General features: G+C 42.5%; 1 protein-coding gene across 3 annotated transcripts in view; it reads left to right on the top strand.

Moving 5' to 3' along the window:
- LOC122783631 (kelch-like protein 29) overlaps positions 1 to 15397 on the top strand; it is a 165830-nt gene that overhangs the window by 130369 nt on the left and 20064 nt on the right. For all 3 annotated transcript variants that reach the window (XM_044048388.1, XM_044048386.1, XM_044048387.1), the window contains 3 exons: positions 1355 to 1551; positions 4078 to 4190; positions 5069 to 5215. In XM_044048388.1, the coding sequence (XP_043904323.1) occupies positions 1355 to 1551; positions 4078 to 4190; positions 5069 to 5215 (457 nt within the window). The remainder of the gene's footprint in view (positions 1 to 1354; positions 1552 to 4077; positions 4191 to 5068; positions 5216 to 15397) is intronic.

Below are 15397 nucleotides of genomic sequence, written 5' to 3'. Positions count from 1 at the left end.
CTGTTTAGGTGTGATGGTGGATTTTGTTTTTCGGGGGTGGGTGGGGATATCTCTTATTTTAAAAGACCAAGGCACAGTCATGGAACAACCCAACCCCTCCCTCAGAAGGATGGCTGCTGGCTCCCTGTGGAAGAACCGTCTCACCCTGCCTCCTTTCCTTTCTCTTCACTTCCATTTCCTCCCCCTCGCTCTCCTCTCTCTCGTCGTCACAATTTTGTCTACCTGTCTCATCTTGTTTGTTCTGTTGTCCATGTCTCACTATATGCTGACTGTGTGTCATGATTTCTAATCCCACAAACTGTCTCCAACAGAAAAGTCAAAGACACAAACACACACGCGCTCAAACACAGAGCAAGCACATTATCATCGTGATACAATGACTGACAGAAGCTAAACGCCTCCATCCATCTTCATGTAGGCTACTTTTCATATTGTTGATGTCCATAGCCGCAGGAAGAGACAGTAGTAGTGGGGGCATGTGTTCTTCTGGGCTTTGATTCCATTTATTCTGCCCTTGAGTGGATTATTGTTTCACATGGGGCATTAAACATGGGTGGCGGGGTGTTATTTAACGCACTCATACCTCCCTGGGGGGGATCTTGCATGTGAACTAATCTTGGCCATTTGATCCCGATGAAGTCACAACGTGGCCCAGCTCTGAAAGCAGCACTCCACTCCCTGCATATCTCAGACTTTGCATTACAAGAGGATATCATATTCTATTTAATTTGCTCATCCAAGCACTCTCTGGCACCTCTTACGCCGTGCCAGCAGGAGTGGATGCACTGCTTTGATACCCAACACGCACACAGCAGTGGTGTATGTTCACAAACAGCGAGAGCTCTCCAGTACACCAAGCACACGTTTCATTCTCTCATATGTCAGCATGTGAGCTGTGCTGTCACCTTCTTTCTCTGTTTTCTGTCTGATAGCTCTTGTGTATTTTGGCCATGTATGCATGTCCATCTCGGGAACGGTGCATACATGAAAGCACCCATGTAATCACACATGTAACAAGCATGCCTGTTGAAACAACGTAATGACCTTTGTTTGCCTTTATTCAGAGAGGACACTTTGTTTCAGATGCAGCGCTATAGTTGCAAATGTGCTTCTCAGATAGAAAAGTAGAAACCATCCAAAGTTCTGTTTTTGTCCTTTTCACTTTACGTTGTTATCTTATTGTGTAATGATTCTCTTATTTTCTCCCCTTTCTTGTACTGGCCGAGGTGTCTTATAGGTGTTTGTGTGTAGCATTACATGTATTCGTCCCTTTCCTATCTTTGTTTTTGCCTCCTCGTGTTTCCAATTACACTGTGTCTAAACTCCTCTTTCTCTGCCATGATTGGTTAATCAGGTCGTCGGGGGAGACGCGGAGCGGGGAGACGCTGGAGCTGAAAATGAGCAACATCAGTGCTGAAGTGCTGGAGCTGCTGCTGGAGTTCGTCTACACGGGATCGCTGGTCATTGACTCGGCCAATGCCAAGACGCTGTTGGAGGCTGCCAACAAGTTCCAGTTCAACACCTTCTGTAAAGTCTGTGTGTCCTTCTTAGGTAGGAACATCACAGGAAACAGCCGGGGGGGGGGCGTTTTGCATGTGTGTGCATGCTAGCGTTGTGCTTATATCAGCAAATGTGCATATACTTCTTACATCAGATATCCCTGTGCGACCTTTCCTGCTGAATGTAGTATCTACAGCTTTGTGCATTTTCATACGCTGTCGCGCTGCTTCATCACTATGCACAGCAGAACCTAAGGGTCCTTTTACTCTACCACATCAGGCTCCGCTTCTTTTCTTTTTTTCCAAGTTCCCAACGCCAGCAGCTGTGTTAGAATTCTGCCTGCTAGCATTCTCAGCTGGGCTCAGTGCCTCTGATGTCGTCCCAGTGGGCAGGACCAAGCAAGGGGGCAGATTTATAAAAAGGTCAGAGAACAATTGTCACTTAAATGTCAAATCCTCAGGCCTAAATCCTGATGGAATCGAAAAATAGCAGCAACAGATTGATACTCTGTCTTGATGCATAGACAGGGTATAGAAAGTGGAGCAAAGGAGGGAGGAGCTTTTAGCCCAAGATGTCACATGACAAACCAAAAGCATGTTCCAGATTTTAATGGGGCAGGCTACCAAAAAGCTGCAAATGTCAGGTTTTGCATTCCATTCAATAAATTGTTTTGGGTGTCGGTAACACAAGAGAAGTACATGTTTGCAAAAAGGTCAGCGACAGGAAAGGAGTGAAACCAAAGTAAAAGAGAAGCAGCAGGCCGCGGTATTGATTTGTTTTTCTCCATTTGGGAACAAAAAAAAAAATGTGGGAAACAGGGAAGCCATTAGTAGACTTCATTGCCAGTGAGACGTCAATCCATTCTTCTTTGACAAGATACATGACATTTCATCGCATTAGAAGGCGAGAAATACAGGAGTAAGCATGTGTCCTTGAGCAGAGAGAAATTGATACTGTGTCAGATATTATTGAAGTTTGTAACAAATAGAAAAAAGAAAAAAAAACATCTCCATGACCCACTTTTACTTTGACTTTTATTCACCACTTCATATTCACACACATGAAAACATTAACATTCATTCACTTAGATCCTTCCAGATCTGAGGGGATTTACACTTTTATCCAACTCATTGAACTGCACACCCTTGTGTCTTTCATTAAATAAACTAATGAAAGGATTATGCAGCAGAAAAGTCACATACAAACCTGCCCACACAATGCAACATCTCTTCATATGCACAAATGGCATGTCCGAGGGACATTTTCAAACGGCCTTTTGTTTATCCACTAACCCCACCACCACCACCACCACCTCACGCTGATGCAGCATGGGACCAGCTTTGCTCTTTGCTTTGGCCTTTTTGTTTAGTTGTGAGCCAGCAGATGTTAGGTGACCTTTACTGCCTGATGTTTGTTTAGGATAGACTCTGGGACTCAGACTTTAGTGATAAAAGGCCTGGTGTTGCTTCCTTTTGATGGCTATTGTTTAGTCAGGCCTCCTTAAGTCATAGTTGTGTGTGTGTGTGTGTGTGTGTGCAGCACATAACGTGCACCTTTCCCCTCCATGTGATGAATGGCACTGTGCATTAAAAGACTAAAATTGCAGACATACTACCTTAAACCCTGCATCCTTACAAGAGATCACAGAAGATTGCATAAGTCGTCTCCCCACTGGCTGGGCTGTTAGGATAGTTTTATATTCTCTATCCTGTGTGTGTGGTTGTGTGTCTTAAGTAGACCCAACGATATGACCTATTTAAAGTTCTCTCCCCGTCATCCACCACCTCTTGCAGTGAGCAGTGTTTTTGTGTTATTATACGGGAATGGGCTGAAAAAGTTCTGACTTAGAAGGAGTAATGCCAAAGTAATGACACTTTCAAGATACCTAGTGCATTATTTCCTTCCAGATAAACCCCCGTTTGATATCTTGTTGGGGACGGAAACTGAAAATTAAAGATATTTTATGAACAGATAGATGCCCCAGCTTTATCAACTGTGTGATAGTTTGAAGGCGAAATTCAAAGCAGTTATGTTGAAGATGACCCTGGACGTCCTTCCTCAGTCACCGCCCAAGAAAGTGTTGATCGTGTTCATCACATGGTGATCTCCAGTGAGGGATCAGTAGAGAATATTTTGCTCAACAAACTTGGCATGTTGAAGGATTCTACTCGGTGGGTGCCACAGCTTTTGACCCCTGATCAAAAGTGCACCAGGCTGGTCATGTTGCAGGAGAACTTGGCACATTTTGAAGCAGATCCAGCTGGTTTTCTTGAATGTTTCCTAACCCAGGATGAGTGGTGGGTCCGCCGCTTTGAACTAGAGACAAAAAGGCAGTCCATACAGTGAGGATGCTAGCTTACATACCCAGGGCATTCAAATGCTGCAACACCAATGGAAGAAGTATGTAAACTACAGGTTCGACCGTTGCATCTTGGTCAACCTAAGAACTTTTCAGCCCTTGTTCTGTCTTGTTCTGCAAATATTCACCGCCTATGCTACCAGTGATCTTTTCATGGCTGTTTAAATGTTCTGTGTTTTTATCAATGTGCTTGATTCTCTGTCTGTCTCCAACATCAGAGAAACAGCTGACTGCGGCGAATTGTCTGGGAGTGCTGGCTATGGCTGAAGCGATGAGCTGCACGGAGCTCCACAACATGGCCAAAGCTTTTGCCCTGCAGAACTTCCCTGAGGTGTGTAGACATTCATTATCGCTGTGACTTCATTTAATCCCGTGGAAAACTAGCTCTTCCACTGAAGGGAAATAAAAATAAACACAACAGTTACAAATGAATAATTAAGTCTGTAATCTTCACCACACACACATGCCATAACTATGTTGTGTTTTACAGGGGTAGCACGTCATGCACAACGTTGCAAACTTGAATATTTTCATTCAATTTCAAAAGATAAGCCTTACGTGCAGAGCATACGGTAATTCAACTACGCATTTTTAGTCCTGACAAACATAAATATGGGTCTCTTTGTTCAGTAGCAACATTACAATGCTTTGTTCAGGTCAGTGTTTTCACCACATGATGTAATTTACTGTGGGAACACAATGTACTGTTCCACTGGCAATTTACTGCAATTTTCCCCATGTTGCCATGCACTTGCTAGGTACAGAAAACAAAATTAAAAAAAACGTCAATCTGTCTGCAGCAGGAGGGGAAGGTCAATCACACAAAATCACTCAGGACAGATAATCACTCTGCTGCACTCCAGGGTCTTAAAGCTCATTGCTTTTTCTGATGTCACCTCTGTTATTGATGCTGCCACAGGTTTCCCAGCATCTTACAACATGTAATTGTCTCTTTGCCTGTGTTGCTTTTCTGTTGTTGTACAAGTATCTTAGATAGAACTCAAGTGCTCTATTTATATCAGTAAAACTGTAATATTTTCTGCTTGGCAAACTCCTGGAACGACAGATTTTTGGAAGTTATTTCCTGGAATCCTGACAAAAACATTCACGAATGAAAATCACATCAGGAGGTTAAAAAAAAGGGACAACATCAAATGAACCTGCACAAGTCAGATTCAGCAGTTTAATTCAGTTTTGTGCTCCCCTCAGGTGGCAGGACAGGAGGAGATTCTGAGTGTCTCCAAGGAGGACCTGGTGTCTTATCTGTCCAACGACAGTCTAAACACAAAGGCTGAGGAGCTGGTCTATGAGACGGTCATCAAATGGATCAAACAGGACCCAAACTCCAGAGTGCAGGTAACAGAGAGCTAATGAGTACATTTATGAAGTGTATGTCAGCTCTGCAACTTTACCCAAATGCATCATGAGACGCAAAACAACACGAAGCCCTTGTTACCACGGACAGATACTGTGCAGATAAATGTGCGTGTGTGTGTCTACACAGCTGCATTAGTGTACTTGTTATATCGACCCTCGTCCACTGAGTGCTACACAACATGAGAAACCAGACGAGTGACTCCTCGTTGTCTCTTGGTAGTGCTCGTCAAGTTTGTGTTTCATATACAGCACAACACAGGAGTTGTTTACAATCCCAAGAGTTCTTTCCCCTCACAGTGTGCTCTGTTCTTAGTTACACTTTATTTGATTTTGTGACATTGAACTGTACGGAAAAATAACAATAGGAACGAAAGCAGTGGCTTTTCTTTTCAACTGCCTGGGGTTTAATTTATTCCTCGAGACTCTTAATTATAATCAAAGGTGATTTTGACATGAAAGGTACTGACGGGTACAGCAGGTCAAATTTTATGAAACGGGGAATCAATAAGCCTCAAGGTCAGAAAGTTAACTCCAGCCAACATTCATGAAGAGGTAAATAGATTGCTGCGTTGACGGTTATCCATCCAGTGGGCAGGAACCTCAGGTCATGAGTATTTAATGGATTTAGTTGCAGAAACCATGAATTTAAAGCCGATGAATTTAAAGTACTTTATCGCCGTTTAAAAATGGAGGTGAGATTATTATCAGATATATTACACCAGTTTGTCATTGTAAGAGTCATTCACTCAGAGTAATGTCTTCTCATCACACGGCAAGTGGGGAAACACTTACATCAGCCGAACCAGGCTCAGTGCAGACCTCCGCAATCAATGTTACTTTATTGGCACCTGCTTTTATGAGACACATGCGTCAATATTAGATTTTCTTCACCTTTTGGATGAAATATTTAGCATTTCCCGCTTTTATATTTGGCTTTATGAGTTTATGGTGACATTCGTCAGTGTAGAGTATTGAATGTAAAAAAGGAAGAAGAGCAATTCACTAAGAAATACTATATATTTTTTTTATGTGTACCAAACTGTTCAAATCCACTGAATTTGGACTGTGTGTGGTGACTGATTGGAAAATTTGACTCGGTGCAAATTCGTAACAAGCCACATGAAGGCTAATGTGCTGTTTTTTAAAGAACATACGATCCCTGTCCGCTGTGTCAAAAACTTCCAGCCAGCTCAGTTCGGTGGACTCCCGCAATCACACACTCTAATGGAGAGGTGCAGAGGTGAGTTACTCTGATGAAGTAGAGCAAAAAAGAAAAAAGAAATGGGACATTTTCCCGGTTGTCTGAACAGCCCACTGCACTGGTTCCTGAGAGGAGACACCAAGTCACCCTGTCCCCAAAGAGAGGGAGCAAAGATGAACGGGTAGGGAAAGAGTTGGAGCGAGAGGAAGAAGTAGAGCGAGACAGAAAGACAGAAATGACCGTGTAGCGATTGAGAAAAGAGAAAGAGATGAGAGAGTAATGAAAAAGTGGAATGGAAAAAAAGAACCCCGGTGTTCTAATCTGATACCCAGTGGTTTGTGCTTCTGCACAGAGCCATGACATCCAGGGAGAGGAGATGTGATTGAGCTCTCAGCCAAGCTCAAATCTCCTGCCCATGTGTGACTGAGAAAAACAACTGCCACGGCCTGGTTTTGGCAGAGAGGAGAGCAGAGGGGGAATAGACTGCTTCCCTCATGCCACAGGAGAAGGTCATGCAACCCTGAAGGCTGAGTTTACATGCATGGTCCAGCAGCAGCTCATCATTCCCATACCCGCTCTCCTCCACCCCGTTTGCCCCGTTTGGAGGCAGAGAGTGGAGGAAATCACTCCCCCAGAACCTGTGACACTTTTTAATGACATGTCAGGGCAGAATGTCACAGCACTGCTGAAAAACTCAGGCAAGAGGGAGGAAAAGCTTTAAGCCTTGAGCTAAGTTCATATGCCTTTGCATTCATCGGAGCAAGCGTGTTATGGGTGTTTTTGTACGTGTGTGTGTGTCAGTGAATATGCTGTGGGTTGTAAGCTGTAGGCTATAGAGAGGGAAAGTGACACTGAGTAAATAATATGCACCTTTCTTCCTTCAGTATATTCTGTCAATAACATTCAGTGGCATCAGGAAACCGGCTCTGGACATTGCTTAGAGACGGAGGAAGATGATTTGCCATAAGACACAAAGTCACTGCATGAAAGGGGAAAAAAAGCTGTTATGGTTGTTTTTGATTGATTATCGTTGAAGGTATGCTGCTGCGCAAGCGTCTGTGCACGTCTTGTTTAATGTTTTTGAGAAAATGGATTCCACCTCACTTAGAAGAATAAAAACATAAAACACCAGCCACTTACTTAATCAACCCAAACATGATCGAGACTATTTTCGAAAGGAATTTCATATCGTAACAAAACAACAGACCTTACCTGGACGAAATCAATTATCAAATTGTTAATGCAGACCTCAAAATATTCAATATAATTCACTGAATTCTAATTAATTTTAATGACAATAAAACTGCCCTTTGTTTTAGCACCAAAATACATTTACGTTACAATGTCCAAACATTTTAAAACTTAAAGATTTGTCGACCTATGTATAAAAAAAGAACACCAGAGAAATGAATCTGCCGCCTCGTTATAACCTCTGAGACACTGGTGCCATGACTTACACAAACAAGTGGCTGGAAAACCATCATGGGTTCTCTCTGAAGGGGCTGACACAGAGGGACCTGTCCTTCTTTTCACCCAGACGGTCTTTTGTGGGACAAGTCCAGAGACACGGCTCCAATTATAACTGGCTGCTCTCTGCCAAGTCCGTGAATAGGACCTCCATTACGCCTTACTCCAACATATTTCATAAAGGATCCTATCATGCCAGGTGCCTCAATCTTACAAAGGAGGCTGATTAATTGGCTCTTTGGAAAGTGCCCAACTAATGAAACGGCTAAAAGGTAAGTTAATGGTGTTTTTACGATAAAAAGAACAGTACCGCCATTAGCACGGACCCACTGTCCACTCATCAGAAATAATAGTGGACCTGCCCTAACATTTGCAGTTTTCAGTCCCAATTAATATAGATAAAGGTATTAGTTCACATTGCTTATGATTTCCTCATTATTATTTGGGGGATTTTATTCAGTTGAGTCTGGTAATATCTCCCTCCCACACTCGTTTAGCAGAGTAAAATAATTTTCCCAGAACAAATGATGCTATCATTATGTATTTGGAGTATAACATTATCAAAGGACAAAAAAGCTTTGAGGCTGTGAAGGGCTATAAACTGAGTTTCCCTCACAGTTTTACACTTCATTTACCTTCAGAACTCTAAATGACCTTTTCACCGTAAGCATCACTTTTCATTTAGTGATTTCCTATTAGAGCTTTTTCATCATTGTTCACACTCGCAAAAAAGCTAATTGTGTGTGCGTTTTTTTGGCTGTTTTTTTTTTTTTACGACGAGTAATCAGTCACCTTTGAAGAGGAAACTGAAAGTTTAGCAGAGCGAGGGGAAATGAAAGCGATACAGGCCTCCGCCACCATGATCTGTGACAAATGGGCACTCTTGAGGAGATGCAGCCACGCAATGGAGATTGATGCAGTGAACAATCTTTCCTTTTTCTTCTGCGTCTCCGCCTCTTTCCCTCTTTGTCTCCTTCTCTCTAACTGACATGTGCGAACACCTACACACGCACACACACGCTGCTAAAGCACTCACACAACAGCGGGACTCTGATGCAAGCCAGCGAGCCCTGGACCTCTCTTCTAATCTGTGTCCTTTGTCATCTCACTCATTCCTGATGTGTGCAGCCATTTTAACAGCAGCTACACACTGTAGACAGCAGCTGCATTTGCAGAGCAAGTCAAAGGCATCTCATTTCCACTGGGCTCTCTCATAAATAAATATAAAGAGCTGCATGACTGATGCAGTGCATCGGGAACAAACAAAATCCACTCTATGTTCAAAGGAAACAATCTGTTTTCCCTGAGCTCCATAAGGCAAAATCAAAACATATTAATAGAAGGGGAAATAAAGAAGTTAAGAAACAAGAAAGAAAGTTTTAGGTTAATGGAGTGGCTTTTCCTTACTGAATAGAGTTGCAATCAAATTGATAAAATAGTTTTTGTTTTGTTTTGAAAGTGAAATAAGCCTCAGAGGAGAACACATGGCACCTGTCAGTAGTCGCTCTTGGCAGCAGTCGGCGTCTGTCGTTCACGACATCGCTCTCCATCCCCCATCCACCCCTCTGGCTGCTGTGCACCCATGGACGCGCAGGCACGGAAACACACAAACGCGCTTGGCAAAGCATCGCTTGAACTCAATTGAAGTGATGTCTGCAAGAGCATGTTTTACTCATCCATAATCCGTTACCGGAAGAAAAATGCACAAGCACATGTTTTCACACAGAAACCTGCACGCGCACAAAGGGACGATGAGCTGTGGTCATTTCAGCTGAGTGGGTTTATTACCAATGCGAGGCTAAACATGGGCACATGCTCTGTCGAGCACACTCTTGAAACTCAGCGAGTGAGCGACGACGAGTGCGTGTGAGTTTGAATGTTTTATTTTCATTCAGAGCTGTTTTTTAAGCGATGCCTTGTCAATTCCTCACACTAAAGCAGCATGGTCCCTATCTGCTCAGAGCCAAGCAAATAGCTATCACCACTCATGTGTCTCTTTTTGATGTCTGCGTGGCAGTGAATCAATTCACTCACAAACATGTTCTGCTCGTCTTCACTGACGGTCACGGAATAGGAAATGTACAGTAGACATTTGTCATCTGTGCCAGAGGATGGTGGCCAGCAAGCTCTTTCTCTGCTGCCTCTGACAGATCAACTCCCAGTTGTGTGTGTGTGTGTGTGTGTGTGTCAGTGGCGATTGCTCTTAGACAGCAAGGGAAGCTCAGCTTCCTCTAAAATGTTGTTAACTATCCGCATTAAAACCACTTGAAGCTCAGCTTCAACTGTTCTTTATGGGGCGGCACAGAATAGGTTTTTGGACAAATGCAACACAAATGTCAGCGGAGCCTTTTTTGTTGTAAATAAAAACAGCTTGTTCTGGCTGTTCGTTTGCACAAGTTATATAAGACTTTCTGCATAAATTACTGGGTCTTAAAAGAGCTTCCCCTTTTTCAAAGGTCAGCAACCATGTGTGTGCGTGTGTGTCTGTGAGGGAGAGTACGTGCACACATGTACGTGTACATTTTTTCATTTCACTGTGACTGTTTCTGGTATAACTACTGACTATTTTAGGACCAATAGTCCTCATCGGAACCATGAGGTTCTTGGGGTCATTCAGAACCTCGTGTCTCAAGCTCTGATTAATGGTAGAGGTTAGTTGTGATTTGTTGTTAGGTTAATGTTAGACATGAGTTAGTTATGGTTAAAGTTAGAGATGACCTTGAGTCTAAAATGAACGGTAATAAATGCAGGGTCTGACAAGAACAGAACTCTCACTCTGTGTGTGTGTGCTCGTTTTTTTTACCTCCAGATAAGGCTGAACAATGAACTGTTTTTACGTTATCGCATGTGGTAGTGCTCCATCACTCTACAGCACATTAAATATAGAGGTGAAGCTTAAATCATAATAAGATATTCAGTATTTCCCCAAACACTGATCTTCTCAGGACCACTATTCTTCTTGGAGACCAAACTCTTTCCTTAATGAGGCAGAACCTCATGTCTGAGGAACTGGTTAAGATAGAGATGGATATTAACTAGGTTAAGGTTAGACATTAACTGGACGTGGTTTATGGCGAGGCTGTCAATTTAGTGTCCTCGCAGAAATAGCTGCAAATAGCTGTGTTTGCTTAGCAGTGGCTGCACTCTGTTGGTGGCTGCAGTGCATGTGTGGCACTGAGATGACCTCGTTCATCTGTGCACTGGGTCAGTGTGCAAGAGAGAACTCATTAGGGAGGTGAAGCCGCAAGGTGTTTGTTGGGTTGCATATCAGAATACAAGTGGGTAAACATATGGACTCCTCATAAAAATCACCTTGTCCAAGAATAATAGAAAAGGGAAAGAAAATGTGTGTTGGCAGAGCATCTAAAAGTAGCAGCCCCATATGTTCTCAAGACTCCTGTGGAAACGTTCCATATGCTCAGTGCGTTACTAAACACCTTATTAGGAATGTGAAAAGATTGTATCTTGTTTTCAGATCTCCAATAAGCTCCGTGTCTCTCTCTGTTGGCAGAACAGCTTTAATTATTTGAATCATTTGATGTTTAAAGTACACGTGAAGATGAAAATGACAGGTCACATCTAGAGGGACAGCGTTCACGTTCTCCTTGCGTGCCTGTGCATAACAGAGATCCTGCTTGAGCGCTTGTCTGAGACGGAAAGAAACCTAGTCGGATATATTCCACCTGCACTTATCTGCTAAGTGCAGACACATCAATCACTAAAGTTTTGCCAGTATTCTCAATTATTATCTTATCTCACCTGGTTTGTATAGACAAATAACAATGTAGAGTTCTTAGCACAAAACTGATATGTCGTTGGCCCAGAGTGGGCACTCTTCTCTCTTGCTTCCAGAGAGCGCGGTAAAAGCCTTCATGCCCTTGGCTCCATCAATATTTACTTTACTTAACACCCGAGGAAGCCGACGGTCTGTTTAAATATCAGTTCTGTTCGGATTATTTTGAGGTACAGAAAAAGTCTGCCTCCAGCTCAATTTTAAAATGTAAGAAATCTTGACTTATCCAGGTATGCATGAAGCACAAGAGTAGCGTTTTCTCCTTTACCGTAGAATTAAGCCTCAGTTTACTTGAATAGGGAGTGTTGGCAATATTATTGTGATGCCATGAATCTGTTTGCCACAAAAAAGAAAAAATATTTCAGCCACAAAAATATATGGTAAATGATGTTTTTTATTATAAGGGAGAAGTTTGAGGCCGGTGTGTGAAATAGCTCAGGCATAGAGCAGGGTGGATATGATTAATGTAATCGTTTGGGTATCATCACAGTGCAACCGTGTTTAATAAATTTGTCGACAAACACATACCGAGCATAAAACTTAACATTGTTAATCACAGCACCCTTTTAAAACATCACATTCCTGTTGTCACTTGCTCATTTTGTCAAAACCTCGAGGGCAAGGTCTCAATAAAAGTCGTTATCATGATATCATTTTTTTTTCCAAAGCAATGTAGCAAAAGTTCAATAATGTATTCATTTATTGTTTATGCATTATAGAAACACACTGTGAGATTTAACACGATTATGAGGTGGATTATTGATATTGTATCCTTGACGTGTTCCTCTGTCGTTTTCTGCCCATGAAGAATTTAAAATCTGCAATGAACTGCTTTCTTCATACTTAACTCGTCATTTGTCATGATAATTGAACATTTTCTTTTTTTTATCATGATAACCTTTTTTCCCACATGGTCTAGCCCCATGTCTGCCAACAGCTGCAGGAAGCCCTAATTGCTGCAGGTAAACAATGAAGCCAAAACATCCTGGAACAAAGTGTTGCCATGACGCGTGGGTGATGTCATTCGGATCCCGTTACCGCATGATCACAGTCCGTCTCATCCCAGATGTCAGTTATGATGTCTCGCCTTGTTTTCATAGCTTCAATCCCGATTATAACCAAACTTAAAAGGAGGAAATAATCTTAAAACCTGAGCCCTGCTGCTAACAAACCCATTACCAGTAAGTATATGCGAAGGTAAATAGTGGCATTTAAAAGCTGTGTGGAACAAATATGGAATTACTCCTCCCTTAATGATATAAGTGTATTTACTTGATGGCAAGCAATTGAAAACAAGACAACATAGTAATTACAGTGATTAGAAGCCATACGAGAAATGAAACTGCCCACTCTCACAGTGTTCATGACCCCCTCTGCTGACTAGTTGAATGACCCACATATGAGCAAGATTTGCATAAAAGCCTGTGATTAGATAAGGTGCTGCCACCACTGATGGCTGCACCAACTACCCATTTAACATCCACAAGTGGCTCAGTGACAAGTGCTTAAAAATGAGAAATAAAGGAAAACACAAAGTAGCTCATAAAATCATCTCCCCAAAAGAAAAAGGAAAAAAAAAAAGACAATAGTTTCAAGGTGACAACCAACCGTTCTTGGCTCTTTTTGTTTGATTTTTTAAACCTCGAGTACAATATTATCCATAGTAATTGCTGCATGCTGAGCTTCGGCTGGCATGACACCGGACTCCTTTTTTTGGGCCTGAATACTTTGGGCTTTGGATTTGAACATTAGCAGCAAGTGTGCAACTCTCCCTCATTTCCATGCCGATGTATGCGTGTGTGGGAGGAAGAGCGAGGAGCAGGAATGGAGGTGGAAAGAGAGGCAGAAAGTGAAAAAGGAGTGGGAGAGATAGTGAGTTAGTTATAACTACAGAGGAATAAATAGAGGGACAGAGGAGGGGGATGAGGAAGGAAAATAGCCATGAATTATCCTACCACTTTCCATGTGCATGCAGACACATACTGAAAAGGATCTCACAATAGAATCCATGGTTGTTTATTTAATCAGAGGTTAGCCGCGGTGACATGACATTTTCTTAATCTCTTCAAACGCGATTTACAGTGAAATCAGCCGTAGGACAGAACACACCAGCCAGATTAACAACAACAATGACCACAACCATCACATGGTTCTAATAGAATAGAGTCACGCTACAGACCTGGCTGCTGCAGGGTGTCCATCTGTCTCCTGTACTCACATGTGCACATGTGGGTGTGCTTTGGGTGTTATTTACTGTATGTGGAAGCAGTCCTTACCTTTATGCCGGGACCAGATGCTGCCTCTTTGAGGTACTTTTACTGCCATTTCAAAGATGTTTGGCAAGTGAAGACAGACTACAACAGATGTGCGTTTGTGTGCAGCAAAGATTCGCAGATGGTTCTGTCGACGAGCGCGTTGTTTTTTTCTTTACCTCGTCTGCTAAAGTTAAAGGAAGTTGAACTTGGTTTGCCTGTACGTGTGTGAGCAAGCATTGACGTGGACGCCAGTGTAACGGTGGTACTGAGGACGCGGCGTCATCCGTCGGTCATGACTTGAACTCTCGACCCGCTCGCAGTGTTTAACCTCGGCATCATTTGTGGTAGCAGCTGAGTGAAGGGGTGAGGGCATCTCAAGTGATGCTGTATAGAACGTTCTCCACTGCAAATAATTGAATTGCTTTATGTAGTGTTAAAGAAATAAAGAGCTGAGGTCAGGTAAGTGAGGGTTGATTAGCTCGGTTAATGTGCTCACACTGACTGGGCGCGTTCTCGTGTGCACTTCCAAACGACAGGCAGCACGGACACAGAGAACGGCCAAACTTTAAAGATTTTTTTTTTTTCAAGGTCCACAGAGCTGAGTGTAATCAATGTGCTGCGAGCAACACTGCAATAAAAAAAAGATTTGACCCATTTGAAATAGTACAAAAAAAAAAGTCAATATGTGGAGGTCAATGTTGATATTGTGTTGGGCCACAACAAATAAGAGAAAAATAGGAAACACTGAGCTTGTTCCTAAGAGCACCCAATAACCAATTTTCTATTGGTTTCTTCAAGATTACAGTTATTTATCCACAAAATGTGCTGCAAAAGTCAGTGAAACAGTGAAACCAGTATGTTGTGATGATGCAAAGTTATATAGGGATTCTTTGGCAGTTGTGGATGTTTCAGTTTCACCTGTGCTGCATGTTTGGACGGAGACAATGAGACTGTCAGGATATTTGGATGAAACCCACGCGACATACTAACATTCACGACCAGGGTCTTCTCACTCATCCGCCTGCTGTTCAAAACAGGAGCACATTTTCACCACGCAGCCCGAGACTTTTCAGCTCATTTATTTCCACCGTGGCACTAAGCTCACCACCTGGCTGAAAACTGCCCTATGTGCAGTTTTAATATAGCTCTCGGGGTGAGAACGGTCAGTTCTGGACCTATTTTTGATGACCTGCAAATGCACATGTATGATCTCAGGAGGTGAGATTAACTTTGGGACTTTCTGTCTAACATTTGTGCTAATTATCAACTATTATTTTTACTTAAATAGTTTTTTTAAAAGGATGTTTTTAAATGTGGCTACTTTCAATCACTGGCATTCGTAAAATGTCTCAGCTGACGTTTCGTGTCAGACCAGCAGAAGAATACACTGTGATAGAAAAAGAGCAGTGACCCTCAAGTGTAAGTCACCTCGGTTTGAGTGTGAC

This window comes from Solea senegalensis, linkage group LG17, assembly GCF_019176455.1.
Source record: "Solea senegalensis isolate Sse05_10M linkage group LG17, IFAPA_SoseM_1, whole genome shotgun sequence".
Taxonomy (NCBI): Eukaryota; Metazoa; Chordata; class Actinopteri; order Pleuronectiformes; family Soleidae; genus Solea; species Solea senegalensis.
Note: the sequence above shows the minus strand (reverse complement) of the source record. Positions and strands in the feature narration are given on the sequence as shown.